This window comes from Vipera berus (genome assembly GCF_964194415.1).
Source record: "Vipera berus genome assembly, chromosome: 13".
Lineage (NCBI taxonomy): Eukaryota > Metazoa > Chordata > Lepidosauria > Squamata > Viperidae > Vipera > Vipera berus.
Window position 1 is genome coordinate 1,406,598 of NC_138216.1, and position 27,906 is coordinate 1,434,503.

General features: G+C 47.5%; 3 protein-coding genes across 8 annotated transcripts in view; 2 read left to right on the forward strand and 1 right to left on the reverse strand.

Moving 5' to 3' along the window:
• Nucleotides 1–4,775, forward strand: part of PEMT (phosphatidylethanolamine N-methyltransferase) — a 31,569-nt gene extending 26,794 nt beyond the window's left edge. For 2 of the 6 annotated variants that reach the window (XM_081337814.1, XM_081337816.1), the window contains one exon: nt 454–1,979. In XM_081337814.1, coding sequence (XP_081193940.1) covers nt 454–502 — 49 coding nt within the window. In that variant the 3' untranslated portion in view covers nt 503–1,979. Of the gene's footprint in view, nt 1–453; nt 1,980–3,081; nt 3,225–4,721 lie in introns of those variants that run through there. The other 4 variants (XR_014027744.1, XR_014027745.1, XR_014027746.1 and 1 more) reach the window with 4 other exon arrangements.
• Nucleotides 4,776–17,862: 13,087 nt separating this feature from the next.
• Nucleotides 17,863–20,434, forward strand: RASD1 (ras related dexamethasone induced 1; the record flags this gene model as incomplete). The annotated part of the gene is made up of 2 exons (XM_081337839.1): nt 17,863–18,148; nt 19,148–20,434. 2 exons carry the CDS (start codon nt 17,863–17,865, stop codon nt 19,696–19,698), a joined length of 837 nt encoding a protein of 278 aa, XP_081193965.1. The 3' UTR covers nt 19,699–20,434.
• A 1,413-nt stretch (nt 20,435–21,847) lies between these two features.
• On the reverse strand, nt 21,848–25,768 carry MED9 (mediator complex subunit 9). Its single transcript, XM_081337851.1, has 2 exons — nt 25,385–25,768; nt 21,848–23,840 (listed from the first exon to the last, which is right to left on the reverse strand). The coding sequence occupies exons 1-2, from the start codon at nt 25,669–25,671 to the stop codon at nt 23,624–23,626; spliced, it is 504 nt and encodes a 167-aa protein (XP_081193977.1). The 5' UTR covers nt 25,672–25,768; the 3' UTR covers nt 21,848–23,623.
• Between the last annotated feature and the right edge of the window lie 2,138 nt (nt 25,769–27,906).

Below are 27,906 nucleotides of genomic sequence, written 5' to 3' on the forward strand. Positions count from 1 at the left end.
TCAGCATGATAAAATGAGGTCAGATGTTCAATGAGTTGCTACTTATGAGTTCCCTCCACAGACAAATGGAACTTTTTATCTGCTTACAGTTTTTCTTGCCAGGTTTTCTCATAGGGCATGAAAGAGACCGAAGGAGGTGGAGATCTCCCTACCTCACCAGTTGTTCGTTTACAGTTAGGAATAACTCTTTGCCCATGGACCAAGGGAGGGATCTAGGCCAGTGTTTCTCAACTTCAGCAACTTTAAGCTACCTGGATTTCAACTGGGAATTCCGGGAGTTGAAGTGCACACAGCTTAAAGTTGCCGAGGTTTGAGAACATTGATCTAGATGGGATGAGAGAGAGATGGTCGTGGCAGTGGGACCTCTGAATATTCACCACTCTTTTCTTGTTTCCCTTCCCACCAAACCCTGCTGCCTGTTCCCTCACCCCATCTCCCGTTTCCCTCCCCTAGGCCCTTCACCGAAGAAATCTACCGCAACAAAGCACTGAAATGTAAATAAGGCCGCAATATCAGTTGCAAAGATCTCCCCCACTTTGGCATTGCTCGGACACAGAGAGCTGGCCTGCTTGTGACTCCAAGATGGGACAATTGGATAGGATAAGAGAACTTCCATTGCATTCCTCTAACTCCTCAATGAACACACATACACAGGCCTCCCCCCCCTTTCCCCCCCCCCTGTTTTCGTGTTACAGGAACGCTTAATTCCAAAAGGAAAGTCTTCACAAACACCTAGGCCAAGCCAGGCACAGCCAGGGTTCTTTTGAATGCCAATGTTTGCTTCGCCCTGGCTTTCTGTCGTTTCCATTAGCTACGTAATTTTGAATGTTTTGATTATAGGCTGCAGAGCATCAGAATGGCGGCCCAGGAAGGGGACCCTGAGAGGTTTATATAACTGGAACCATGTGCAGGACACGTACAAAGAGAGAGATTTAAACAGTGAAAAAGCACAGAGTGTACACATTCCTTGACAGGAGAACAAAGCCACAAGGGTGCACATGTGCTAATGTTGCTTGCCAGCGTTTGTGGGGAAAAGGATGCTTCAGCGGAGAGGCAGGATGGACTACCTGTGAACATGCAGCATCCATACATTCACACAACACACACAGCCTGGGAACCGAATACGAGCGTCTGAATTTGGATCACGTGACCCTGTGGGGATGCTGCAGAGGTCGTAAGTGTGAAAAAGTCATGTCACTTTTTTCCCCAGTGCCGTCGTAACTTTGAACGGCCCCTAAATGAACTGTGGGAAGTTGAGGACCACCTGTGTTTTTCCATCGCTTGAATAGTGCAAGAGTTTTGTCACAGATTTTTCACCCTGATTTTCATTTCCCCAAACTTCTCCTGAGGCTCCAAAGACGGTTGTTCTTCAAAGAAGGGACCATCTCATGAGTGGATTCTGAGAGAGGTGGGTCACTTCCGTGATGGCCTGGATCCTTCGCCCATGAAAGGTGCCCCATTTGGGTTGGTCTAAAGACCTTGTACCTTCATCTGAGAAACTGGGGACCACTCTGAAATCCTTTGAAGATCAAAGAATGGAAAGTCATCAGGTGAACTAGGCATTTTCATAAAGTTTCTTTTTTTGCGATCTAGGGTGCCATAAATTTGCTTCTCCCAGCTCCCATGAGAACATTGTAAGTTCCTTTCGCCTCCCATTGTTTTCAATTTTTTCCAAACAATCTCCAGACACCAGCTTCTGAGAATTACATAAATTCCTTCCCTATCCCTCTCTCATACACAGCCCTTGTGCCCTTTTCCTTCCTAAGCTTGATTTATCTGACCCAACAGGAGCTCCAGAAGAGGCAGTTTAACCATTATCTTCAGAATCGCTAGGAGACAAAATACGTTTGGGCGATACATCGTGCAGAATTTATGTCTTTATTTTTCACTCTGTCCATAATAGTTGCAACTGAAGTGCCTGCAGACAAAATACCATTTCAAAATAAATTTTAAAAGAGAAGCACAAAAATCTCAAAGTTTATTGGTATGCATTCCTTCTTTCGGCTAGTTACATATTTTCTGCTGCCTTGTCTTACTTTTTGATGCCTATTAGTCACAACGCTCTTTCTTGCAAAAGAATATTTATACTTAGAGGCCTTTTCTGTGGCCACTTCTCATGTATGCTGTACCCATAACAACCCAACAAGCAGAAATACACTGTATTATTCAGGCGACCGTTACCAGACTGTCAATCTGAGCTATAGTAACATGTTTAAATTTCTTTTTTTACCACGAAGAGGAATTTTCTGGAAGGAAAAAAGAAACCTGTTTTCTTTCTTGAACTGTCTATAAAGACAGTCCCAGTTTTCTGAGTTTTATCTCTATTCTCCCCCCCCTGCTTTATCTGTCTTTGCCTCTGCTTTAAAAGAAACATGATTCAGATTTGTTTGCAAGAATGGCTGCTCCATTTTTAAACATTGTCCTTGCTCTTTGTACAATCTAATTGTACAATTGTACAATCTAACCTATTTCTTCGGTCTGCAGCTTGTAAACTGGCAATTTGCAATTTCAGAGTGCACTTGAAACTCTCCAAAAGTTGATCCAGAATTATACTGCATTTTATACATGGATGGAGAGGAATCGGGTTGTTTTCATTTCATTTACAGGCGTGTGGCATCTCTCATAATTTTCCTCCTGCCGCAGGCAAAAGGCACCCTACTGCACAGAACAAAGTATATTGCCCATGTCTGATATAAATGCCAACCCACTAGTATTACAAAATGGGGAAGCTTTATAAACTCTGTTTTATAAAAGGTAGCCATCCCTAACCTGATGCAATTCACCTGTTTGGGATGGACGAAGAACAATTCTCAAACCTACCATGGTATGCTCATCCTTAAACCCCAAATAAATCCTATTTTGAATCAATTGGAGAGAACTCAGTTTCTACCTTGCTAACATGGCCCACCCTGCAATTAAAATTAAAAGAGATGTCCTGTGCCTTTCAGCGAAACGAACATGACCCGACTCCTCTCCATTCATGTATAAAATACATAAAATTTGGGATCAACTTTTGCAGAGTTTCACGTCCACTTGTCTCCATCAAAACTAGGGGGCAGCTCAAATGTCTGTCTCAACCAGGGGTCTCCAGCCCTGGTTGCTGAGGAATCCTGGGAGTTGAAGTCCAGAAGTGTTGAAAGTTGCCAAGATGGGAGACTCCTGATCTAAGTGATGGCTAAAGTGGACTCATCCCCTCCTCTCTGCATTTCATAAACCCAAGACAGGTAAGTCGAGCAGAGTCACCTTTCATTTGGGTCACCTGGAGCTCCGATCAGCTGATCTGCCCCAGCCAATCCCATCCTACCTGTAAGGACGAAACCACCTCTCCAAAACCAATCGTGTGGCTGCATGTTTTGTGTAGAGGACAATTGCCAGAAGCAAAGGGGGGGGGAGGTTTTTCTCCTTTTTTCTAGGAAAAAGACATAGCAGCAGCTGTTCTAATTAGTTTTCAAGAGGATTGTTTCCAACTAATGCAATCCTTTCCTCTAAATGTGGATGGCAGAGGTATTTTATTGGTTATATGATCCCACTGTACTGTCGGCTGTGCCAGTTTTAATGCTTGGAGTCTGGATATGCCGAAGCCTAAAATTGAACAAATAGGGCATATTAACATGATGGAATTGTGACTGCCGTTGCTTCGGCACAGACCAAAATCTGTTTCTAAGAATTAGAGATGCTAACTGGCACTTGGTAAAAGCAATCTACTAATGGTAGATTAGTACAGAAATGTTCTAGAAATCTGGCTCCTTCAGTTCACTGTACTGTGTGAACCCATAACACTGGGTTAATTGAATAAACCTGGTTATCGGGGAGAAGTATAATGTGTGAACAGCTCTACTCGGTTAATAGTTTTGCATAGGGTAGCTATGACTCAGTGCAGGCGGTCCTCTGGAGGGCAAGATAAACATTGTAAGGTGGAGGAGATAAGCCATAAAGGAGGCTTCATTTAAAAAAATGAAGAGGGTAGATGTCTCTAATTAACATCTGTTTCAAGCTGTTCACAGGGATCTGCATAACCAGAAGAGGCTAGAAGCTTGTCCGAAGTTTGCTTAATGTTGCCTAGGTGCTAAAAAAATAATAATAATTGGTTGATAATTGCTCTACCAAGCGAAGCAGACAAGACTAGTTTCAACCACATTGCTCTTGGCCAAACCTAAATCTTTGCTGAAAACTCTTGCTCAGCCTTCCCTTGAGAGCTTCAGCTTCCCGGACTACCTACGGGAGCACCTTCTGCCAATGTCAGCACCCCACCGTCCTGTGCGCTCCCACAGAGAGGGCCTCCTCAGGGTGCCACCGCTCAAGGAATGTCGGCTGGTGGCCCCCAGGGGGAGGGCATTCTCAGTGGGTGCGCCAGCCCTCTGGAACAGCTTACCAACCGAAATCCGGATGGCCCCCGACCTCCGCACCTTCCGGCGCGACTTAAAAACTTTCCTGTTCCAGCAGTCCGGCCTGGCATGATAGCTTTAATTGGGGTCCCAGTTTGTTTTTACTATTGTTTTTTATTGTTCAATCTGTATACCTTCCTTCCTCTGTACACCGCCCCGAGTCCCTCGGGAGAAGGGCGGTTTATAAAAACAAAAACAAACAAAAACAAAATATAGTTTTGTGCTCCTTGGCAGAGGAAATCTTAATGTCCACTAGGTTGCCCAAAGGAAGGTTGATCCGTCCAGCTTGACCACTCAATACTTTTGCCGTGCAACTCTTAATTCTTCTTTTTTCAGCATGGGTTTTCCAACAGAAAGAAAATTCTACTGGACTATGTCCTTGCCGATCTTCTCTTCACCGTTCTTAGAAGAACTCAAAACCCACCGAAGTCTGATGTCTTTAAACTCAGTGCTAACAGTACACGCCTTCACACCTACTAAGTTGTGTTTGTGCAAATGAAAGTCTCCTTTGAGGTGTGTGTGTGTGTGTGTGTGTGTGTGTGGGTCTTAGAAATTCTTTGGTTGGGCTTTATTGACTTCTTGGGCAGTTTCTTGGTTGGGGTATTGTTTACTTGATTGCTTTGGTTGAGACTGACTGCTGTAAAGTCTATTAATTCTTGCCTTACATGTGTTTTGCAAAGTAGGGGGGTTGAGCAGGCTGGACCCAGAGCGTTCCCCAGGCCCCTTTTTTTCAACAGCTTCCAGAGATCCCCGAGATGGCATTGCCAGCCTTTGCAGCATATATAATGCCAGTGTCTTTTTCTGCCTGTTTTTGTAGGTAAATAAAAGAGGGCCATTAGTCTTAAGGCAGGTACAGTATTTGTGGGTTGTTGTTTTTACACACACACACACACACACACACACACACACACACCAAAAGATGGAAAGCAGATAACAATTGCAACACCCCCCCCCAGAACTTGGGAATGCAAACCCGCCCACGTTCTGGGATGCTAAGGACTAGAAAGCAAACTTTTGGCCCTGGACTGTAAAGCATCGGTTGCAATCTGTTTGCTGGCTGAATCGAATATGCATGCTCTGACTCTACCCAACGCAGGGGGTGCCCTCTTTCCATTAAAATATCTTACAGGTGTCTGCCTCTGCCTCCAACTTCTGGTCCCCCGTTGCCCCTTCTGTGGTCTTCTCAATGCATGTCTTTTTCCAGAGCGCATCCCTTGCAAATAACCCCTTTTTTTAAAGAGAGAGAGAGAGAGACAGAGTGTGTAACAACATAAAATTCTCCGGGGACTTAATTAAGCAGCCTGATGACATTTATGAATGAAGGCTCTGCGGGAGGGAAGAGCAGCAGGCTAAATGCCCTGGAGCAAAAGCCGGGTTGAGTCCTGTTTGCTTTTGATTTAAGAGATGGCTGTGTTTGAAATTCTGCCTGGTGGGATGCCGATTAATTGGGGGCCAGGTAGGCGGGGGTCAGATCCGACCTGCTTTGGCTAATCAGCAGATGGAGAGGCTGGTTTTTCCCTGGTTCATTCGGAGCTGCAGGCCCTGGATCAGGATTCACCGGCTGCTTCAGGAGGATTGTGGGTTGGGGAGAACGTGAAATGGTCAGCTGGAAAAACACACCTGTGGCCAAACGGAAGGAAGGCCCTCTGCACACCGATTGTGTCTGGCCGTCTGGGGACAAGGCTTGTGAATTGACCAGGCACCATTGCAAATGCAGGTAGTTCTCGACTTACGACCACAATTGAGCCCAAAATTTCTGTTGCTAAGGGAGACGGTTGTTAAGTGTATTTTGCCCCATTTTGCAGCCTTCCTTGCCACAGCTGTTAAGTGAATCACTGCAGTGGTTCAGTAACACGGTTGTTAAGTGGATCTGGCCCCTCCCGTGGACTTGGCTTGTCAGAAGGTCGCAAAAGGGGGAATCACATGACCCCGGGAGGCTGAGGCCATCACAAATACGGATCAATTGCCAAGCGTCCAAATTTTGATCACGTGATCACGGGAGATGCTGCAAGGGTTGTAACTGCGAAAAGCGGTCGTTAAGTCCCCTTTTCGGTGCCGTTGTAACTTTGAGTAGTCACTAAATGAGGACTGCTGTAAGTCAAGGACTGCCTGTGTTGCTCACAGAGACTTGATTGCCTCATTTGTTTGCAGAATAAAACCCTTTTCCGCTCCAGGCGGCTTCCTGCCTGTGACATCGCTAAGTGTTTTGCTAGTCGATGTTTTCTTCCTGTTTTGCAGACATTACAAAGCAGCCCCCGCCATTGGCGGAAAGGCCTCTGGTCCCCCCATCTCTCTTTTTTGTCTTTTTTCCCCCTCCCCCTTCCATCTGGTCCAATCGGCGTTAATATTTGCCTGGCCCTTTCAGAACTGGGCCGTGTTTGCTTTTCCATATAAACTAAGAGTTGCCTGGAAATGCTCACCCTTCGGAGTCCTTCCCACCCCCCCACCCCCGCATGCCTGTTTCAGTTCAGGACGAGCAAACATTCCTCACACAAAGCAAATAAACGAATCCACGTGGGGAGAGAGGGTGTGATCCGCCTCATAGGAAATAAACAAATAGCAAAATGCCTGGAAGGACAAGGAAACGGTTTCCAATCCCAATCGGTGAACGTTGGATCCGCCCCCCCCCCAGGCTAAATTGTGATTTGGTTTCAATAAAGGAGAATGTTTGTAGCTCAGGGTTGAACTGAGGGGTCCCGGGTGCTCTCTGAGCTGGGTGGTTTTCTTGCAGACGTTTCATGACCCAACTAGGTTACATCATCAGTGCCAGAAGGGAGAGGAGGAGGAGGGGGACTGTGAGGTCTTTGATGTTCTCTGAGCTTGGTGATTTTCTTGCAGACATTTTGGCTTGATTTAGTTAGAGCTTCCTTTGCAACAAAATCCAACTTGGTGCTTTTTTAAATAAAAATAAAAATATTCATTAAATTTATGTGCTACCCATCTGGCTGTTGAAGCCACTCTTTAGAAAAGAGACCAAACAATTTGGCTTAACTCATTTTCTAAACAAAGTGCCATTTCTTACGAAGTGTGAATTCCTTCTCTTAGGCTGAGAATGATTTGAAGGAGCTCCCGTTGGGGTTTAAAACCAAAATAAAAACCTTGCTGCTATTAAAAGTTTATAATTCCTCTTCCGGGGTGGGGGAGAAACCTATCCACATTCCCAGGATTTCAACTCTTGGTGTTATCTTTTATGCTTGGATTCATGCATCATTCATAACGTGGTTTGTTAGGCTTTAGGATATGCAAACATTGTTGGTGTCTTGGTACCTTGGGTGACCAGCAAGTTGGTTGCACCATAAACCATGGTGGTTTAAGCACACTAAGGTTTACCATGAAGGGTGAAACAGGCTGGATAATTTTCAGCCTAGCCACCATATGATCTTAGAAGACGCTGCAAGGAACAATTCTCCAGATATGGTCACAAATTAAAATTTTCTGGGGAGTGTCTCCTTCTAAGAGACTTCATGTTGGAAGGGAAGGAGTTTGGGACATAGAACGTAGAATGATATGGTTGGAAGGACTTTGGAGGTCTTCTAGTCCAACCCCCTACTCAAGCAGGAGACCCAGTATGATTCTGAACAAATGGTTGTCTAACTTCTTCCTGAAACTGTTCAGTGATGGAGCACCCAAAACCTCTTGCAGAGAACGTTTCCTGGCTTGGAAACCCACCAGAACATCTTGAGTGGTGTCCTCAACAACAAAAAGAAGACCAAGCCAATGCTGAGACAAGAACATCTGCTTTGGTGTTGTGGAGCTCAACAGCTGGGCTCCCTGTTCCCCATGACCTATATTTCACAGCAATGTGTGCAGAATTCAGACTGTCTCTGGTTACCGCTGACATTTTCCTCCTAATCCTTCTCTCTTTTAAAGCCAGCCGGAGGTGTTAGAATGGCCCTCGCTTTCTGGGTACAGCTGCACAACATGCTAACACTTCAGTCTCCACCGCCAGAGGGAAAAAAAACCCTCAGCCCTGCTTTTCTCCCCCCAGGATTTTGAAACACAGTGGGGTCCTGTTTCTAAACACTGTGTTCTGAAGAACTGGTGTCTCTGCCAGCTAACCAGGGGGTGATAATTTCAAGCGAGGATCAGCCTGGAACATCCAGTGCGTCGCCCATGTAACCAAGCAGAGAAGAGAGGATGAAAGAGAGGGTGACATGGGAGGAGGGGGCTATAAACACAGTCAAAAGGGGGCAGCGGTTCATCCAGTCCCATGGCCAGTGGGACCCCCAAGGACCCTCATCGCTTTGCCGCCTGGAGGGCTTCATTGCACTGGGCTGCTAACCACCCACACATCCACCCACACACACACACTGCATCCCAATCCTTTGGTCTCCTAACAAGCCGAGGCTTGCTTGTCATTCTTCCTGCCATTTGAAGATCCATATTTTTGTCCCTGCCACCTTCCAGGATGAGCTGATTTCGAGGCCTTGAGGAAGCTCATTTCACTCCTTCGTTATCTGTGATGCAATGAAATATTTCTCTTCGTTCATCTGACTCTCTCACTGTTACCTTAATTGGGCCGTAACATGGTTTGTGTGTGTCTGCTTGCATACTGCATGCACCCAGCACTTTGTGGCGTGCACTGGTGGGCCACGATATACAACCATTCAAGTTGCAACAGCACTGAAAAAACGAGATGCAACCAGTGCTTGCATTTAGGACTGGCTCCGTGGTCCCCTGGTCAGAACTTGGGCATTTGGCAACTGGTCTACATTTATGGTGGTTGCAGCATCCCAGGGTCACATGATCGCCATTCCCGACTTTCTGAGCTGGCTCACGACAAGCAAAGCCAATGGGGGAAGCCAGATCCGCTTAACGACCACATGCTTCCCTTCTCCGTGGGGAAAAAAGGTCATAGAATTGAGTATGACTCAATAACCACTTGGAAAGGGAAATTCTGGTCCCAATTGCAGTCATAAGTCAAGAACTACCTGTAAATCGTGATTTATGACTTAGTGTGTTGTGCAAAACATGCACTTTCACAGCCGGGAGATTCTTAGATAGTCAACGCAGGTTGTTATTTTACCCGGTTCCTGTTCTGAGCACTAACTTGGAAACAGTGTGCCTTTCGCCTTATCTAGAAACATCGTGTGCTTTTGAAAGCCAGTGTGGGAGTTTTCCCACTAGGAGATCAACAGCCAATGTTTGTCAACACTGCCGGCTTTGAATTTTGATGTTGGCCTCCGATACCTTCGCCCCCCCCCCCAGCAGCAAACCTGCGTGGAGGAGATGCTCCCCTCGGCCCTGCTGGGATGGCCTGATCCGAGCAGGATGGTCTGCACAAAAGGAGGCGAAACGGGATGACCCAAACAGCTGCCCTGAAGTGAACATCAAAGCTCTTTGACACGATGGTGGTTCCCACGTGTTGCCCTGACCGGGAAGCTCTCTTCCCCAAGGCCTTTGGCAGGTCAGAAGCAATGAGTCACTCCCCACCAGTGCACACCTGGGGGGGGGAGAGAGGTCTCTGTGTGTGGGGGGGTCTCCCTTTGGCGAAGGAGGTGGCATCAGTGACTCAGCAAACCACTTGCAAGGAAAGAGACGGTTGCTTCTCGGGGGTCCACAAAAGTCACTTTTCTTGCAGGCAAAGGATTAAAAAGAGCAGGAAATGAACAGAATAAGGGAGTTGGAAGGGACCTTGGGGGTCTTCTAGTCCAACCCCCTGCTCAAGTAGTATACCATTTAAGACGAAAGGCTGTCCGATCTCTTTGTCAAAACCTCCAGTCATGGAGCAGCCACAACTTCTGGAAGCGAGCAGATAAATTACTGCGCTTTAATTAATTTATTAGGGGAATAGATGGGAGAAAAGGCACCCATTTGGACACGCAGCCTTTTTCTTGGCTGTTTCTTTACAGGCAGTCTTCATTTAGTGACCTCCCCTGGGAGCGGCAATTCTGTCATCAAGCAAAGTGGTCACTAAGTGAAACCACGGTTGTGCTTACAATCTTCCTTCGGCTTTCCTTTGCTTTGCAGACCTGCTGAGGTTGTAAGTGTGAGAACTGGTTGCAGTGTTAGCAGTCACTAAATGAGGCAGCTGCTCAACGAGGACTACCTGTTGGCAGCTGGGGAATTCTGGGCGTTGAAGTCCGCATAAGGGACCAAGTTAGAGGAAACAGCCGTGTCCTGGTTTGGCCTTCTCAATGGTTTAAGAGGACGTTGAACTCTTTGCCAGTCTCCTTGCTCAGCAGGTGTTAATGAGGGGGCCTCATCCTGTTTACTCTTCTTGGCAAGGAAATGAAAAACTCAGGGCTATTGATTCCTGCCCATGTGACACGCCCAAACTCTGCAGATTGAGCGGGTTAGAGCTGGGGCATAATGGCTCGCCTAATGAGAAGAGAATCGGCGCTAATTTCATTGGGCAGTTAAAACACGGAAAAAACCCCATCGGGTGTTGTCTGCCTTTCTTCAGCTCTTTTCTTGGCCAGATGCAAACCCCGCCCTTTCTGAGAGCTTCCCAAAGGCTCTCCCAGTCTCCGTATTTGTAAAAGGAAAAAAAAATAGTTGGAAGAGAACGCTTGTGGGTAAACCCCAGGAGAAAGTGAGAGAATGCCACGGACTCTGGAACCTTGTAAAATTCTTTGTGCAGAACAGGGCAACTGCACAATAAATTTACCTACCGCTAGCACTGTTCGGGCTGTATGAATCCTCCATATCCATAGGCAGTCTACCTCTGAATGCCATTTCAGAGGAATCCAGAAATAAAGTAGAAATTGCCCAGAGAAGAAAACTCTCGTTTTCATCCACCTGGTTGCCCACTATATGAAACACTAATGCTGCCTCTTTTGCATGATCCCTGCTCTTCTTGTCCAACCCAGCGGGTTAAAATGACTGGTGGAGCTGGTTGTCCTTCCATTAAAGCAGGAGTCTCAAACCTGGGCAGGTTTAAGACTTGTGGACTTCAACTTGTCCAAGAGTCTTAAACTTGCCAAGCTTGGAGACCGCTGCATTAGAGTGCTTGTGTCAAAAAGCCAAAAAGCAGCTTCAAGGCAGGTGTGTCATTGTTTTGGTCCACTTCGTTGACTACCTCAAAGGAATAACTCATATTTCAGAAGATGCTGTGAACTCCTCAGCTTGTAGCAACTGGCTCTGTGAAAACGTCAGCAAGCATTTGACAAGGCTGCCTTTGTTTGTGACTTGTGAAGGAGAAATATTTACAAGTCATGTTTCTCTCTCTTCTCAGTCTTCCTTGACTTCAGCTTCAGGAGGCTACAAAGGTACTTCATCAAGGCTGGGAGGAGAGAAAGAAAGAAAGAAAGAAAGAAAGAAAGAAAGAAAGAAAGAAAGAAAGAAAGAAAGAAAGAAAGAAAGAAAGAAAGAAAGAAAGAAAGAAAGAAAGAAAGAAAGAAAGAGAAAGAAAGAAAGAAAGAAAGAAAGAAAGAAAGAAAGAAAGAAAGAAAGAAAGAAAGAAAGAAAGAAAGAAAGAAAGAAAAAGGAAGGAAGGAAGGTAGGAAGGAAGGAAGGAAGAAAAGAAAGAAAGAAAGAAAGAAAGAAAGAAAAAAGAAAGAAAGAAAGAAAGAAAGAAAGAAAGAAAGAAAGAAAGAAAGAAAGAAAGAAAGAAAGAAAGAAAGAAAAATGCTACTGCAGTTCAGGAATTCACAGGCTGTACACTTGACCCAGAATTAGATCTGAAGTGTTAGCAAAGTGGTTGTGTTGACTTTGTACTGTATGCATTTGCTACCACCGATCATTTGATCTGAAGTCCCCTTGAGGCCAAAGTCAAGATGCTTTGATAGGTTGGCTGGCCCCTTTTTGGACAATGAGATGGAAGAGGGTAATTCTTTTCCAGATATTTCTATCAAAAAGAAAATAGGCTGGAAGGTCATATCCCTGGGAGAAAAGAGAAGATACAAGCTCCAATGCTCAACATCATCATAATCTTCAATGGCCATTGAAGATTAATCTTCAATGCGTCTGCTAAACACCTGAGTAGATTCAATTTCATTGAGAAATGTTCATTCATATGGACTTTAAGATGGACGAATAACCTACAGATCTTGTGTCCTTAGGACTCCCAGCTGTGTAAGAGACACCACAGACTTCCCCACAAGACTGAAACCCATTGACATTCTCAATGCCATTTTAGCTACCATGGATGTGGATCATCATAAACCAACATTCTCCTCAGATATGGACTCCAAAAACCATCAGGAACAGCATCACTGATTTTGTCCAGTTTCCTTCAAAACTGCTGGTCAGGATGGCACCAAATTCCTTAATTTAACTTGATGCTGCAGAAAGAAACCCCATTCTCTTATTTGATTGCTACCACCTATTTAATTCAGCAGGGGAAAAATATAATTCTAAGGTGTGGACTTCGTTCATTCAACACTTTCGAGGTGGATTTAATCGCTCTCTCGGTTTGTATAATGCTCTGAGTCACAGCCTAACCAGTGAGCTGGATTGCCACAACATGCTAGGCTAGAAAAAAAAAAAGGAAATCAAAAGCAAGATTGGTAGTGTTTTCCCACCTTTGTTTATTTTGCAAGTCTGGCTGTTAGGTCTTTCACCAACCTGGTTAATTGTGCTGAAGGAACACAATCTGTAAAAGACAGAGAGAGACGTTTTCTTTTTTAAATATATGTTTATTTTTTTAACTTTCCGAGAAGCACATTTTCCAAACAAAACACGCCAAATAATGACACCTGTTTTACCATACGCAATTCTTAGAAACTCTCTTCTTTGTTTAACCAAGGGACCAGATTTATACCTTTTTATTCCAGACTGGATTGCAAATGAAATTGCCAGGGAAAACATTACCTGTTGGATTTCTGCGCTTCGGGCTCTTCTTAAAAGGAACAAATGACAAAGATCTTTCAGTTAGACAGGAAAACCGGCCAGATAATTTCTGAGAAAGATATCTTCTGAACTGCCAGAAAATGCTTATTTTCTTGTTGTGGCAAATCCTTGATGGTGTCGAAAGAACAAAGCGCCACCAGGAGCATCAGAAAATAATATAGGATACATTGTTGATTTGTACCAAAGCAGACCCCCTGGGGCTCAGCTGACTGGAAAGGCTTTTTATTCTCGATGCCAATCTAAGGCATAATTCTGAACATGCTAAATGGAAATGGAAATATTGTGGACTGAATGAATCATAGGCTCCCACGGCAGGTGTGGAGAAACAAGAAAGTCGGGCAAGGGGGGCGGGGGTGATCTTGGTGGGAAGAGATCCAATAAAGAATAATCTCCTAAAGCCCCCAGAGCCAGGAAAAGTGATAATTGACCTTAGAAGTTATAGTCTTCGGCCTATATGAGAAAAATATTGCTTTCTGTCCTGTTGAGAAGAAAGGATGACTTCCCCAGCTAGTTAGAAAAAAGGCAATATTTGAAAACACGCTGCCTTCCGGAGGGAGGGGGAGCCTGGGAAACTGAATTTTAGAAGTTCACAGGGTCACCTAGAGCAAAGGTGTCAAAGCTTGACAACTTTAAGGCCTGTGGACTTCAACTCCCAGAATTCCCCAGCCAGCACAATTCTGGGAATTGAGGTCCACAAGTCTTAAAGTCGCCAAACGTGGACAACTCTGATTTAGAGGGACAGAAGTGGATGGACTTCAGGACCCTGGACAGCACAACGTGACCCTGTGGCAGCTGCCAAGTTTTTAAAGAAAGCCTAGATGATTTTCTAAGACTCCATCCGGCCATCTGAGAGTCAATTTTTTTAAAAAAAATATGGTTTGAGTTATGGAAATCAGAGACTGCACCTTCAGAGGGTCTGGGATTCATGTCAAGTAATCAAGGGGCAAAGTTAACCCATAAGTCCAGGGCCTAGGAAGACCCATGGACTCCATCCATCTCCATCTCCACTGCTTGAGCTTCTTTTCTTGGGGACCCCTTACCCTGAGTGTGCCAAACACAACCCCCTTCAGGGTCCCCAAGGTGAATTTAATGGATAATTACGGACATGAGGTTCTTTGAAGGCTTGTTCTGGTTTCTTCCAGAACCTTCTGTGGCTCCTGCTTCCCTTCTGCTTATTCAGCACCCCAAAGCTTGTCAGAGCTCCCCTCTCCTCAATCTTCTCCAACTATTGATGGAGCAATCTCATGGACGAGAACAAACGTTGCCAGATGCCAGCTATTCTCAGAGGAGCTGGTTATTTTTAACACACGCAAATGCACAAAAACACAGACGTACACACCAACATAGTGATATATCAACAGTCCAGGTCATTTAAGGATAGAATAGTAATCAATGGCTTAATTTGTGCCCAAAGGAATAACAGTTCTCCATGGTTGTTGCTGCTAACAATTGCTACCCACAAGTTGTTTATGGATTGGGCAGGGGGGGTATCCTCTGGGTGGCTTTTATAGTTAGCTCATAAACTACCTTCCCTGTTTGAATTGCCTGAAGAAAACAAAGCTCCTGGGTCTAAAATTCTGGCTGGAGAAAATTAATTTTCCATCAATTTTCACCCGAGGTCAAAGGGCCCCTGTTATTTCTGCACCTTGCCGTGTTCCTCCATTCCTGGCCTTTGCTGTTCCAAAGACAGCTGCCTATTTCCCACACTGCCGTGTTTCTTATTTGCTGGACGGGGTGCACATCAATACCTCTCTTTCTCTCCGGATAAGGGTGTGGCTGTTTTCGGTCCTTTTTCTCTCCCAGATGCATGCAAAGCCAAAACTTTGGGGCCAACAAGGGATGCGTAAAATCACCTCCAGCTGGGGAAGGGTCATGAAAGGGCTGCATCAAAGTTCCCTGCTCCCCAAAACTTGCAAAAAAAGTTTATAAAGCTTCTGGAGAAAGCCTGCAGGGCGCTCGGGCGCCCCGTAGTGGCAGGAGAGGAAAATGGCTGGAGGAGTCATTCTGCCGCGATGCCATCTGGTTTAATAGAATAACAAGGGTTGCAAGAGACCTTGGAGGTCTTCTAGTCCAACCCCCTACTTAAGCAGGTGACCTTACACCATTCTGGAAAAACGTCTGTCCAATCTCTTCTGGAAGACCTCCACCCACAACTTCTGAAGGGAAGCGGTTCCACAGATCGATTGTTCTCACCGTCAGGAAATTTCTCCTGAGTTCTAGGTTGATTCTCTTTGATTACTTTCCACCCGTTGCTTCTTGTCCAGCCTTCTGGTGCTTTGGAGAATGGGCTGACCCCCCTCTTCTTTGGGGCATCCCCTCAAATACTGGACCACTGCTTCTCAAGCCTTTCGTTCACATGAGCATAAAAAAAGATTTTTAAGGTTTGCATCTTGAGTCACATAGACAAGTAGACAGCATAACAGGACAACCGAGTTTGGAGGGACCTTGGAGATTAGGTTTAGGGCTTAAAGTTACCAAGGTTGGACACTCCTGCTTTAAAGAAATCCCCACTTTCTGTATCTCACTCCTGGCCAGCTCTCTCCTGATGCAATCCCATTTCATAGGGTGGCATGGAAGAGATCCTCTCTATCACGGCTTAAAAATTAACTTTATTCTCCACTGCTGCCAATTCAGAGGCATGGCTCACTATTTCCCTCCCTCAAAGGCAAGAAACCCCATTTATTGCTATGGCGAGGAGGAGGAGGAGGAGGAGGAGAACTGTGCCAAGGCACCCTGGCTCTCTGGAACTTGCCAGGGCAGGAGAGTCTGAGCTGTTTTGGGGCGCCAGTTCTTGGCCACAAACAGTGGGGAGATGAGGCAGGGAACCCCAGAAGGTTGCGTCAGTGTGTGCATTTGGAAATGAATCGACCACGTGATGCATTTGCAGGGAGCACTATGTGGGTGTCTTTATCTTGCAAAAAATAAGATAATTGAGCAACAGCTGGCCGGGAATAAGAGTAAAGACATTTGCATGGTAGATTTGCTAAGAATTCAGTGAACACATTTGTAAATAGTGCCTTTAACTGTAAATGACAAAGATCAGGATTCAATCGCGTATTTTTTTAGAAGATTTTTTTTAACAATTTATTATTTTTGTAAGTAACTCAAAGTGGCGAACATACTTAATACTCCTTCCCTTTCCTATTTTCCCCACAACATCCCTGTGAGGTGGGTTCGGCTGAGAGAGAGGGACTGGCCCAAAGTCACCCAGCTGGCTTTCATTGCCTAAGGCAGAACTAGAACTCTTAATCTCCTAGTTTCCAGCCTGCCCCTTAACCACTAAACCAAACTGGCTTTCATTTTATCTGTGCACTGATGCAGACACTTTATAATAAACAGTCTATATTGATCATCTATTCCTGGGAATTCAAAATCAGAAACTCTCAGAGAGTGGGACCATACACTGCAGGCACGCCCCGGACACCCTTTGCTCTTCTTCTGAGTGTGGCAAGACCAGACCTTCCCCCTCTCACCCCCCAACCCAGGAAAGAAATCCCAGTAGAACTTTCTAGATGCCAAGAGTCCCAAAAGCTATTATCCTGCGGAGAGGGAAGTCAACATTCCTTGGTAATGAAACCTTGGATCTGTTGCGGCTCCTGCAGAGAGAAAGAAACCACGTTCCTCCTGCAAGGACTGAGGTTTCTCCTGATAAGACCCCCCCTCTATTTCTTCCTTCTGGAGACTCGTCCTCCCACCTCCAAGGAACCCAGATGGCTTGGATCTTGGAGCGGGAGAAAGTGACCTTAGAGGCGGTTTCCTGCAAGCCACCCGACTTTCAGAAAAAGATTTGCTTGCCTCACTGTCTCCTTTTCTCTATTCTCCCCCCCCCCTTTAAATGGAAGACCCCCCACCCAGTTCGGAGCGAAGACCCTCCTCTAGTCCCATTTCTTCCGTGGTCTTTCTTGTTGTTTCCACGCCTCTCCTGGCTTGAAAGCGCGCGGCGGATCGAGTCCTTCTCGCTTCGACCAAGGATTCGGATGAGTGAGTGAGTGAGGACCAAAAAGCGCTTCTTTGGAAGAGGATCGAGGCTGCAGCCACTCGCCTCCCCGCTCCCCAACCCCCCTCTTGCGCTCCATTCAGACCGCGGAGGCTCACCCCGTTTCTCTCCAAGCAGCTTTCCCCCCCAACTTGGCGCCCTCCCAACAGCGGGACTACAACTCCCACTCGCCGCCCGTGGGCCATGGGGGGTGGGGGGGGTGGGCGAGTGAGGCAGAGGAGGCTGCCTTATTGAGCGCCCGCCCGGCTCCCTTCGCCGCCCCTCCGCAGGGCCGAAAGATCGCCCTCTGGGGCGTCGCCCCAAAATGGCAAACTTTTGAGGCGCTCGCAGCCGGCCCAGCTCCCCACAAAGAGTCCCAACGGATCGGGTTAGGTCGGCACCCGCAGCCGCCTGCGCCCCTGCCCGCACCCGGAGACCCCAGCGCCGGCGAGCGCCCAAGGAGCGTCTGGTCGGCCAGCTCTGCGCTCCGAGCTGGGCAGGCAAGCGGCGCAAGCCGGCCCCCGCTGGCTGTTCTGCGCCGCCTCCGAGGGGGCGGCGGCTCCGCGGCCGCTATAAAGGCGGGCGCGGCGCCCGGGACTGGCAGAGTCGAGCTGACCCGTCTCGCTTGCGCGCATCCCCTCCGCAGCCTCCTCCTCGCCAGCTCTTAGCGCGCGCTCTTGCGCCTCCCCTGCTGCGCCGATCCTTCCGATGCGCCTGGCGGAGATGATCAAGAAGATGGGTCCCGGCGAGGTGGAGTTCAAGATCCCGGCCAAGAACTGCTACCGGATGGTGGTGCTGGGCTCGTCCAAGGTGGGCAAGACGGCCATCGTCTCGCGCTTCCTCAGCGGCCGCTTCGAGGACCAGTACACGCCCACCATCGAGGACTTCCACCGCAAGCTCTACAGCATCCGAGGGGAGGTCTACCAGCTCGACATCCTGGACACGTCCGGCAACCACCCCTTCCCGGCCATGCGGCGCCTCTCCATCCTAACCGGTGAGACGGCAGGCGCGCATCTCTGTCTCTGCGCGGGGATCGAGGGCCGGAGACCGGGAATGGGCTCGGAGGCAGTCCGGGGAAGGCGCTGTCCCTTGGGCTTTGCTCCGCCAACCAGTCTGAGAGAGAGAGAGAGGGAGAGGGAGAGAGGGAGAGAGAGGGAGAGAGGGAGAGAGGGAGTGAGAGATGGAGAGAGAGACGGAGAGAGAGACGGAGAGAGAAAGAGAGGGAGAGAGGGGGAGCCTGGTTGGAGTCAGGGACGGGACGAGGGGAAGTAGAGGAAGGAAAATCTATTCACTACAGCTAAAAATAAAAGATTACACTGGATATTTCCCGGTTCTGTTCTGTGCTCCGTCTCTCTTTGAAACGGCTGCAGCTGGAACCCCACAGCCTGGCAAGTTTAATGGGGGAGAGATAAGTCGAGATCCCCGCTCCGGCAGCCACAGTCCCTCAAAATCTTGCAAGTCGAAACTTTATAAATCTGAGCTTTCAGCCTCGGCTTTACAACCTATTGATAAGGAGCTTCACTGAAGCGCCTTTGGAAATCTGGTAATTCCGGAGTTGTAAAGAAGGAAAACACAAGGCACTTTTATATATATATATAATCTTTTCTACCTATATAAAATTGAGGCTAGGATTTAATTTATAATATATATTTATAATAGGTAGAACATACACACACACACACACACACACACACACACACACACACACACACACACACACACACATATATATATATATATATATATATATACATATACATACACACACACACACACACACACACACACACATATATATATATATGTTCTGATTCTCTCTCCACTCCTTGCATGCATTATTTTAAGCATTGCCAGGAAAGTTACATTTAGCTCTGGAATACGTATTGTATTCCTCTCGTTTATTGCTGTTCTTTCCCTAGCACTGCATGCATCCAGTAGTGAAGTTTTGAACCTTAGCTCCTAACCCTCTTCCTCTCTTCTCCTTCTCCTGCAGGAGACGTCTTCATCCTTGTCTTCAGCCTGGACAACAGGGACTCCTTCGAGGAAGTCCAGCGTCTGAAGCAGCAGATCCTGGAAACCAAGTCTTGCCTGAAAAATAAGACCAAGGAGAACATTGAGGTTCCTCTGGTTATTTGCGGGAACAAAGGTGACCGGGACTTCTACCGGGAAGTGGAACCCCGAGAAATCGAGCAACTCTTGTGCCAGGACTCAAAAAAGTGTCCCTATTTTGAGATCTCTGCCAAGAAGAACAGCAGTTTGGACCAGATGTTCCAGGCGCTCTTCACCATGGCCAAACTGCCCAACGAAATGAGCCCAGATTTGCACCGCAAAGTCTCCTTGCAGTACTGTGACCTGTTGCACAAGAAGACCCTCAAGGGGAAAAAGCTCCTGAAGGACAGCTCTGGGGAAGGGACCGGGGATGCCTACGGCATCGTGGCCCCCTTCGCTCGCAGGCCCAGCGTCCACAGTGACCTCATGTACATCCGGGAGAAGGCCATCCGTGGCGGACAGGCTAAGGACAAAGAACGCTGTGTGATCAGCTAAAGGCTCTTCTCTCTGGTCTTTGGACCTTCCTGACCAAGGGGGACCAAGAAGCTCTTGGGTAGCCAAACTCTGCCAGCCCGTCTGGGGGGCACGCAAGCCTCGGGCTGTGGAACATGGGGCCTCCTCACTCTCCACGGGGAATTTTCTGCCATCAAGTCCCCTTGGCTATTTTCCTTTCAGCAGGAGTTGGAGGCGAGGCTGGACCGTCCAGCCAGGACCCGAGACTGGAGAAAAGACATTGCAGACTCAGTGGTGGGAAGGAGACCTTCTGTGAAGGCCCTCCGACTATGTTTGTGGTCAAAAGACTGGGGGGAAATGGGAGGGGGGATTTGGTTGCACGGGAAGCAGCCGGTAGCTGAACTCCCCGACTTTCTCATGGCTGTGTCCGTGATGCTTTTGGTGTGCTGCCTCTGAGCATGTTGAAAAGTTTTAATTTGCTGCTACTGCTGCTGAAAATTGTCCACGTCTTGTCCTCTTCTTCCCTTTCACCCCCATTGTGTGGGCGCACAGAAGGAGGGGAGACTGGTGGGGAAGCTGCTGGGAAAGCAATCCTGTTTACAGCCCTTCTCCTTTTTCACGGACGGACGTTGACAAACAAGCAAACCAACCTACAACCGCATTGCATTAAAGCCAACAGGCACTTTATATACATATGTAGATTTATCGGGTTGATTGTCAAGATTGACATCTTGTTTTTACAATGGTTGACACTGTTCTTTGATATATTCGGGTGAGGTTTTTTCTATGAAATAAAACTTGGGGGAAAAAACCAACTTTGGTACTGACGTCTTTGATGGGGTGAGGGAGATTGGGAGGGGTATATTGGCACAGGTATCTGTTGGACAGTGTTGAGTTTTCGGGGTTGGGTGACAGGTCTATGCAGCAGGTTTCCTGAGGTCCCACCACAGCAACTGTGGCTGGTGTCTTGAAGATGCCCGACTGAAGCTGGAGATGTTAAGAAGGTGTAACCAGCAGTGCTGGATTGTGGAGACCCATGTCCAAAGCCACCCTTAGCCTTGGAGACCCCTGGGGGACTATGAGCCAGCCTTTTATTCAGCCTGGCCAATCTTACGAAGCTGTAGAGGTAAAAGGAAGTCCTCACAGAAGCCAAGGGAGACCTCTTGAAAGACGTATATGAGACCACGACACCCAAATTTGACAACCTGAAGTTGTGTGGGCTTCAATTCACAGAATTTCCAGCCAGCGTGAATCCCATGAAGAGGTTCCTCTGCGTTTTTCCACACAGGAGTCGTCTTCTCAATAAATGACCCGCTTTCCAAGCAGATCACAGTTCTACCAGTCTTTATGTTTCTTCTCAAAAGACTTGAGGAACTTGACTGATTCTTGACTGTCCTCTTTTCCCATCCTAGTCCTCATCTAAATCACTTTCAGATCCTGCTTCTCAAGAACTAAGACCGCCTGCAAAGGTAGCTTCCAGGAGACCAGGGTTCAAATCCCCCTTCTATCTTTAAGATTTGCCTTCCTCCCCAGACCCTTGCAATGGGAGAAAATAGCAGACGGGCTGGGCTGGCTGAGCTCTGGAGAAAAGATGGTCTACAAACCCAGACATTATAACTGCCCTCCTAATGCCTGGCCTCAGGTTTCCAAGCTGTGAATGCTGATGGGATAAACAAACGTCTGCATTTCTAATAGGGGCATTGGAGATGATGTGCAGTAACTATAACCATTACTACAACTATTAATAATAATAAGGTAGAGGTTGGTGGGCTCTTAAAATAACTGATGGAAGACAGTTCAGAGAAGAGAGATGAAGTCATTGGAGGAATGGAAAATGGCATGAAGTTAAATGAAAGGGGGTGAGATAATCATCCCCTTCCCAGTTTCCATGCATCTCCTCTGGCATCAGTCTGCCACACGGTGGTAAATACCAAGGGCATGCTGTGCCCAGTGGAAATTTTCCAGGCATTGCAAAGTCAACAAGGCTGCCCTACTGTGCCAGGGAGCATTAAATAAACCAAAGATGAACGGCAGGAATCCAGACCTTGGTGACCCCTTGGGTGCGCTCAGCCCAACCCTCCCCTTCATTGCCTTTTATCACACTCGTGGTCTGGAGTAAAAAAACAAACAATAAACTTTCATCTCACGGGATGCTGGAATGAGGCCAAGACGCTGATTCACACACCTGAAGCCGGGCAAGCAGCAGCTCCAGAGATGCCACCTTTGGCTCTCTCAAGAATTTCTTTTCGATGGCAGTTGCAAAGATTCCCCTCCAAAGAGTGGCTTTGGATAGTGAGATGGGCAGGAAAGAGAAAGGAAAGGAAAGGAAAGGAAAGGAAAGGAAAGGAAAGGAAAGGAAAGGAAAGGAAGGAAGGAAGGAAGGAAGGAAGGAAGGAAGGAAGGAAGGAAGGAAAGAAGGAAGGAAGGAAGGAAGATCACCCATCTTAAAGTCGCCAAGTTTCAAAAACATGTAATGCCCAAACTGTGTTCAATTCTTTGAAATTGCAAGTTATTTTATTATTGACTTTCACAGACCAGAAATAACTTTAATTACAGAAGCAATAACGTCACTCAGTGTCGCTTTAATTAATAGTAACTGTCCTAATGTATCAGGAGGGAAAGAATCAACATTCTTACACACAATAAAGGAAGAAGAAAAACAAAGGAAAAAAATAACATGATTTGAAAAAACAAGAAGGAAAAAACAAAAAAAATGACATGGCTAAGGATCAGGATTGAAAAGAATGGTGAGCAAGAAGATTAAGATAATCCCAGATCAGCCTTAAACAGACAAGAGATCAGATTTTTATCTTTTCATCCTATCAAAGTTGAGATGAAGCAGCGATGATGCAGTGATTTTGTGGGGGAAAAACCACACACATATCCACGCTGCATGTTTAAAGGGGGCTATTTTTGAAGCGAAAAGGTTACACAGCTGGCAAATCTGACAAAGAAGGACGTAAGTAAAATAAATCGAGAGTGTTAAGCATTACCGGCCACGTCAGTGGGGGAGGGGGGGTGCACAGGCAACCCCAGAATATTAATATAATCCACCACCATCTCTCCCCCTCCATTTATTTTTTTAGCAAAGCTATTAAGGGAGTAAGGAGTATTTGCTCCCAACAAGCAAGCTAAAAATAATCGAAACAACATTCACACATGGATAAATGGAGACTTTCTCCATCAATGACATCTTCCATGGAAACTGATGATTGATGTCACATAAGTTTAATAAAACTCAGACATAAGTCATGAAGCTATTTTTTAATTTGCTGAAGATTTTAAATGCTGCTTCCATTTTCTCCCTTGCTGCTTCACTGCATAAGAAAAATTATTTCCTGGGGGCTGAAAAACGGGATTCAGATAGTCCCTACCACTTATCAAAGTGGACCCTTCCCCTTTAACAATTCTGAGATCAACCATACACAAAGACCCTATGGCACAATTCCACCTGGAATGTACCACTTCATTCCACAGAAGGGGGGGGGGCTGGTGAAAAGCCCAGCCAGGAAGACAAGGAATCAACTTATTAGCAAGTAGAAAGCTAACCTGAAAATTCACCCCAGGCTTTGCAACATATAGGATTTTAATTTTTCTCACTTTTAATTCTGGGAATAGGCAAGATGAACCCACCCACCCTTCTGATGAAGTGGTACACTTTCGCATAGCTTTACCACCCAGGTGCACAGAAAACAGCCCACAGGTATCACCCCACCACACACACACACACACACACACACACACACCGAGTTTTCCACAATCACACCTTATTGGGCTCACAAATTGCACACCAGATCCACTTACATTAGCACAATATTTTTCAAACTTGGTCACTTTCAGAGGCATGGACTTCAACTCCCAGAATTCCCCAGCCAGCTGGGGAGTTGAAGTCCACGCCTCTTAAAGTGCCCATGTCTGGCAAACGCCGCTTCAGAGGAACTGTCCTGTTTGCAGAGCGATGTCCCCTTTACTCCTTGGGGACTTCAAACATGCACAGAGTTTTATATTTCTGCAGTAGTTTGTTCTTGGTTTTCACTTGTTCTCGGAGCTGCTGGAGCTGCTGGTGCTGCTGTTCGGGGCTCCGGCTGATGCCCTGCATGCTTTTGATCAGTTTGTGGGTCTCCACAAATTTAGTCCTCAGCTCGTTCAGCAGCTGGTGGACATCCTGGCTGTCCTTATCCATGCTAAAACAAAGAAATGGGAAGGAGAATAAAAATAAATTCCTTCTGCTAACAGCCAATGCTATTTATACACAAGAAAGGAAGCGCCAGGGAAACGTGCAGTGCTCCCATCTTTGGAAAATAATTTTTAATGCTTTTTAAAATGCCTTTTCTGGTTTTTTTTAAAGAAGTGAGCTCTTGGCTGCACGCTTACATTTTTAAAAATAAAAGTCCTATATCTAGCATCCTGGATTTTAATTCTCTTTCGCTTTGATTTCCCTTTTACTCCATGCAAGTCACTTCGAACAGGACTTTATTAATTATTCGTTGATTAAATTGGTTTGCCGCCCATCTTGCTGCAAGGCAAACTTTGCTATCCTTGGTGCTCTCTATGACTTTCATCGAAAAACCTCATTTTAATCATTTTCCAAATGGGTATGTTTAGAAATTCCAACCGGTTCCCACCCTCCAAAAAAAGTTCTCTGAATCAAGGTGGCCCATTATTCCTACTCAAACCCACCCCCCACCCGCCCCTACGCTGATGGCCCAAGAAATCATGGAGAGATGGTTGGTTAAGAAGTATGAAATATAAAATAAACAAACCAACCTTGGGGAGGAAGGCAGAGAGAAAGAGTGGCTAATTGCAGAAATAAACCTCGTGTTTTGAAAACAGAGAATTGTGTTCCTGCCCTGAAAAGAACTCCCACGTAGTTGGAAGAAAACATTCTATTTGGGATTTTCCATTAGTGGCTGGCTGGCAACCAAAGAGGCTAATAAGGAAGAAAAGCAATATTCTGCGTCTCAGGGAGGAAACAGCTCCAGATTCCTTTTGCTGAGGGCAGCTGTGAGGATCAAAACAGGCCTTGGCCAAAGGGCCCCTCCTCATCCAGATGTGCAACAGCCCCCCTCCCACCAGCAGTTAGGAGCAACCTCAAAATCATCCTAGCTTTGGGCCCTGGAGCTATTCAGTGGCCCACCTCCATCTCATTATTCCAGCCTTGCCTTAGCATCGTTCTGATGTCCTGATTTACAGTTTGGGATGTTTTTGGTTACTGAGATGTTTGACCTCTGTGGGCCACCGCTGAGCGGCTCAGCCTCCGCCACTTGAAGATGGGCAGACTTCGACTCCCAGAATTCCCCAGCCAGCATGGATAGTGTGTGCAATAGGTGGCGTATAAAAACATTATTATAAATGTAATAATGAAAACCAGAAAAGATGGTGAGGGAAAGCTTTTGCAAGCTCAGAACAGGGCTAAGTTTAGCTCTGGAACCCCCTTCCTCCCTCTAGTTGCCCAGATGTGGCAAGAACTGGGGCCCCGCCAGCTGTGCACCAGGACGCTCCCCATCAGCTGGGCCAGAGATGCCAAATCGGGGGAGCATCGGATTCAAATCCCAAAGGGGTAGAAATCGAAGGGGGGAAAAGCACCAATCTCGCTGGAGATCCTCATCTTCCGTTTGAAATCCGGGACGCGTTGGGAGACTTCCTAGCCTGGAACTGGCCCTTTCCTCCATCCCTGCCCTCCCAGGTAGACTGCCCCTGTCCCCGGAGGCTCGGCGGGGGCCTTTACCATTTGATAACGTCGTGCACCAGGGGCAGGAACGAATAGTCCTCCAGGCCCGGGCCGGGCGGGGCGGCGGGGGGCGCGGGCTGCGCCTGGGGCGGCAGGAACTTGGGCTCGGGCGCCGCGCAAGGCTGGGGCGCGGGAGGCGGCGCGGGGGCGGCGGCCAGCGGCTCTCCCGGGGGCTGGGGGGTCCCCGCGGGCTGGGCTCCGCCGGGGGGCGGCTGGGGCGGCGGGCCGGGGTCCTCCAGGGCTGCCCGCGGACCTCCGGGCGCCGCGGCTCCCGGCGTGGCCATGCGCTCCGCCCGGCTGCGCTCCCAGCGCCTTTGCGCCTGGCCGGGGCCGCTGCGCGCTGGCTCCCGGGGGATCGCCCTGCGCGGGAGGCCCTGCCCGCCGCGGTCGCAGCAAATGCACGCCAGACGCGCTGCAAGGGTGCAAGGCTGCGGCGCCTCCGCGGCCCTTTTGCACGTCAGCCGGTTGCAGCTCCTCCTTCGGCTCCGCTGCGCCGCCTTTCCTGCAGCGGCGGGACTGGGAGCGCTCCGACGGCCCGCTCCTCCTCTTCCTCCTCCTCCTCCTCCCTTTCTTTCTTCTCCTCCTCTTTCCTTCCTCTTTCCTTCTCCTTCTCCTTCTCCTTCTTCCCTTCTCCTCCTCCTTCCCATTCTCCTCCCCTTCTTCCCTTCTCCTCATTCTCTTCTTCTTTCCTTCTCCTCTTCCTCCTCCTCCTTCCTTTCTTCTCCTCCTCTTTCCTCCCTTCTCCTTTCTCCTTCTCCTTCTTCCCTTCTCCTCCTCCTCCCCTTCTTCTCTTCTTCACTTCTCCTTCCCTTCTCCTTCCCTCCTCCTCATTCTCTTCTTCCTCTCTTCTCCTTTCCTCCTCTTCCTTCTTCTTCTTCCCATCTTCTTGTTCTCCTTTCCTTCTCCTCCTCTTCTTCCCTTCTTCTTGTTCTCCTTTCCTTCTCCTTCTTTCCTCCTCCTCCTCCTCCTCCTCCTCCTCCTCCCCCCCTTGTTTTTCCTCCCCCCCTTTAGGACACAATATAAAGGTTTAAATAAAGACTTAACTGCAAAAAGGTTGTGAGCCTAAACTTAAGGAGAAGAAGATGTCACCCTTCCAGGGAAGACAATTGATGTCGTGAACCACAGCATACGATCCCTGAGAATCTTTTTAATTAATCAGGAAAAAATGGTTTACTGGAGCAGGGACACACATTTACGCCAACAAGCCTAATTACCTCCCCAGCAAAAGAAAAAAAAATAACACCCCACTTCTTTTAGGTCAGATTGCAGTAGTCATCAATTCATAGAAAAATGACTTGCAGTAAAGTGCCTCCCAATTTGTTTTAAGTAAATATTAATAAACAGGTGCTATTTATATCTAAACCAAAACCCTGGGATGAGTGTCTGAGCTTGGCGGATGCTACTAAAAATAACTAATATAATCAACAGCTGATTTCCAGCAAAAAAAGAAAGGGGGGGTGCAGAAGCAGCAACAGCAGAGCCTGAGAGCAGCTGAGATGGGGGTTTGCTGAAGGCGATGAGGTCGCCTTTTGCAAGCCCTGTTTGAGACGTCTCACCTGCTACGATGAGATGTGGTAGCATAAGAGGGCTGATCGGGGCTTCCGGCCACTCGTCCCACTTCTGGGGAAGGCATCCTGGATCTTCTGCACCAGGAGTCTCCAAACCTGGCAAGGTTTAAGACAAGTGGAGGTCAACTGCCAGAATTCCCCAGACAGCCATGTTGAAGCCCACTTGTCTTAAAGTTTGACAAACGTTGCTTCAAGGGAACATAGTTTCCAATCATCCACAAGGGTGGACCTCCTCATCCTCTAGTAGTTCCTTAGTCCGTTCTGGCTGGGTTTCCCCCCCCCTAACACTTAAATGCCACGTGTGCCATTATGCAAGGAGACAAGGGTGGGCTAAAGGATGAAGTGGTTCACCCCTTGTGGGCTATTGGAAACTATGTTCCCTTAAAGCAGTGTTTCTCCAGCTTGCCAACTTTAAGACAAGAGGACTTCAACATGACTTCTGTAAGCCCAGAAGTCTTAAAGTTGCCATGTTCGGGGACCCCTGTTCTTCCCCAAACAGGCTGCTAATTGGGGGCCTTCTGAGCAGGCTCGGGAATTGAGGCTCCCAAGGCTGATTTCCCAACTGCAGAATTTGGAGACGCAGCCTTGACACCAGTTAAACTTTGCTCTGCTGAGCCCCCCCACCCCTCCCCTTGAGATAAGGCCTCCAGCCTGCCTCGGGATCCCTCTGCAAATTTGATCAGCCTTTGGTGGAAGAGGTGAAGACACAGGAAGGGGGAGAAATGGAGAGAGCCTGCAGATCCGAAGGTTAACAGGGCCAGAGAGTGGACGGGAGCGCAAAAGAATCCAGTTTTTCTGGACTCTGGCAAGCTCACTACAAACAGTATGAAACAAACAGTCGTAAGTCGAGGACTTACCTGTAAGCTTATTGGAAAAAAACAAATTGGCCACGGTCATCATGCTGGGCCATTGTGCTGGGCCAAACCCAAACACACATCAGGAGGTTTTAGC

Excerpts from the sequence above, each read along its gene's own strand:
- MED9 (XM_081337851.1), bottom strand. The coding sequence starts at position 25,671 with ATGGCCACGCCGGGAGCCGCGGCGCCCGGAGGTCCGCGGGCAGCCCTG. Across the intron at positions 23,841-25,384 it reads GTGCACGACGTTATCAAATG|CATGGATAAGGACAGCCAGG; the intron begins GTAAAGGCCCCC and ends TCTTTGTTTTAG.